General features: G+C 65.0%; 1 protein-coding gene across 1 annotated transcript in view; it reads right to left on the bottom strand.

Moving 5' to 3' along the window:
• The window catches only part of RBM10 (RNA binding motif protein 10), a 29,229-nt gene that overhangs the window by 12,345 nt on the left and 15,583 nt on the right, over positions 1-1,301 (bottom strand). The window contains 2 exon segments of the mRNA XM_023760944.1: positions 379-395; positions 1,045-1,228. Of these exon segments, the coding sequence (XP_023616712.1) occupies positions 379-395; positions 1,045-1,228 (201 nt within the window).

The raw sequence follows: 1,301 nt of genomic DNA, 5'->3' as shown, positions 1-1,301 counted from the left end.
GGGTATAGGAAGAGCTTAAGATCTTGGTCAGAGCCAAGCAAATGTGCAAGGGCCACAGCACGCCTCCTGGTCCCTGATCCTCTGCCTGCCCAGCCCGTCGCCACCAGGCTCCCTCCTACGAGGGTGTGGGTGCTGGCTCCTTGGGTGCTGCCCAACCCATCCTTCCAGGACTGAGCAGGCCAGGCTGGGGTCCACCCCCCCCCACCCCCCCCCCCGCTCTCGGGAGGGCCAGATGATTCAGCGCTCCACTCCTATCCTTCCCGCCGCAGCTGCCTTCCCCAACTGGGAAAGCGGACTGCTTCCCACAGGGGTCTCTGCATTAGACACCCCCCCACCCCAGAGGGAGGCCAGCGGCCCACACTCTGCCCTTCCAGGGCTGAGGCTGCAAGAGCATCCTTCCCACCCGCCGAGTAAGGGAGCTGCCTGCTGGCTTAGACCAGGGCCCTGGCTGCCCCTCAAACGGGGTTTCCCTAAGGCAAGGCTGCCTCTTTCCCTCAGCTGAAGGCTCCCTGATGGGGAGCATCGTGCCTTCCTCCTCAGTCTAGGGCTGACTACCAACACGGAGCGCAGAGGACAGGCCTCAGCAGGGCCTTCCCTTCTGCCTAGGGGCTCTGGCGGCACAGGAAATGCCCACGCTGGCAGCCCAGAGCTGCTCTGCGTGGTGAGAACCAGTTTCCCAGTGGCCCTCCCGCCCCTAGACGCCGAGTGCCACTGAGAGGCGCTTCAGGAGCCTTGTACTGGCTGGGAGCAGGCATGCACGGCTTGCAAACCGTGGGCCCTAACTGAGTCCTGGGGAAGAGGGAGAGAGGTGGTGGCGAGGGGCCCCCAGAAGTACAGAGCCAAGCATATGGAAGTCAGGGAGCCCCAACTCGGGAGAGGAGCCCCCCATCCCAAGGGGGAGTGGGGACAGACCCTTCAGGTGAGGCAAAGCCACTGAGCACAGTCCAAAGGCATGGGAGCTGAAAGCTACCTGCAGCCAGACGGAGGCCCTGCAGGAGCCACCCCCCGCCCCCCACCTGGCCAGGCCGGCCCTGCCGCCCTCACCTCTGCACTCTGCTCCTCGGAGGAGTCGTCATAGTCGTGCTTGCCCTCCTGGCTGCCATACTCGCGGGGGTACGAGCGGTAGTCCATGTCTCGGTAGTCATGGTCCCGGCTGCGGTTCTCCCCACTGTCGTCCTGGGAACGGTCGGTGGCTCCATAGCGGCCAGTCCTGTCCCCACGACCACCCCTGGGGGAAGGCAAGCGGGAGGGGTTACAGGCGCGGTCCTTTCTCAAACGTGCAATAGGTGAAGCTGAGCCCG

The sequence above is a fragment of the Myotis lucifugus genome, unplaced genomic scaffold (assembly GCF_000147115.1).
Source record: "Myotis lucifugus unplaced genomic scaffold, Myoluc2.0 scaffold_196, whole genome shotgun sequence".
Taxonomy (NCBI): domain Eukaryota; kingdom Metazoa; phylum Chordata; class Mammalia; order Chiroptera; family Vespertilionidae; genus Myotis; species Myotis lucifugus.
This window is presented reverse-complemented; position numbering and strand designations above follow the sequence as displayed.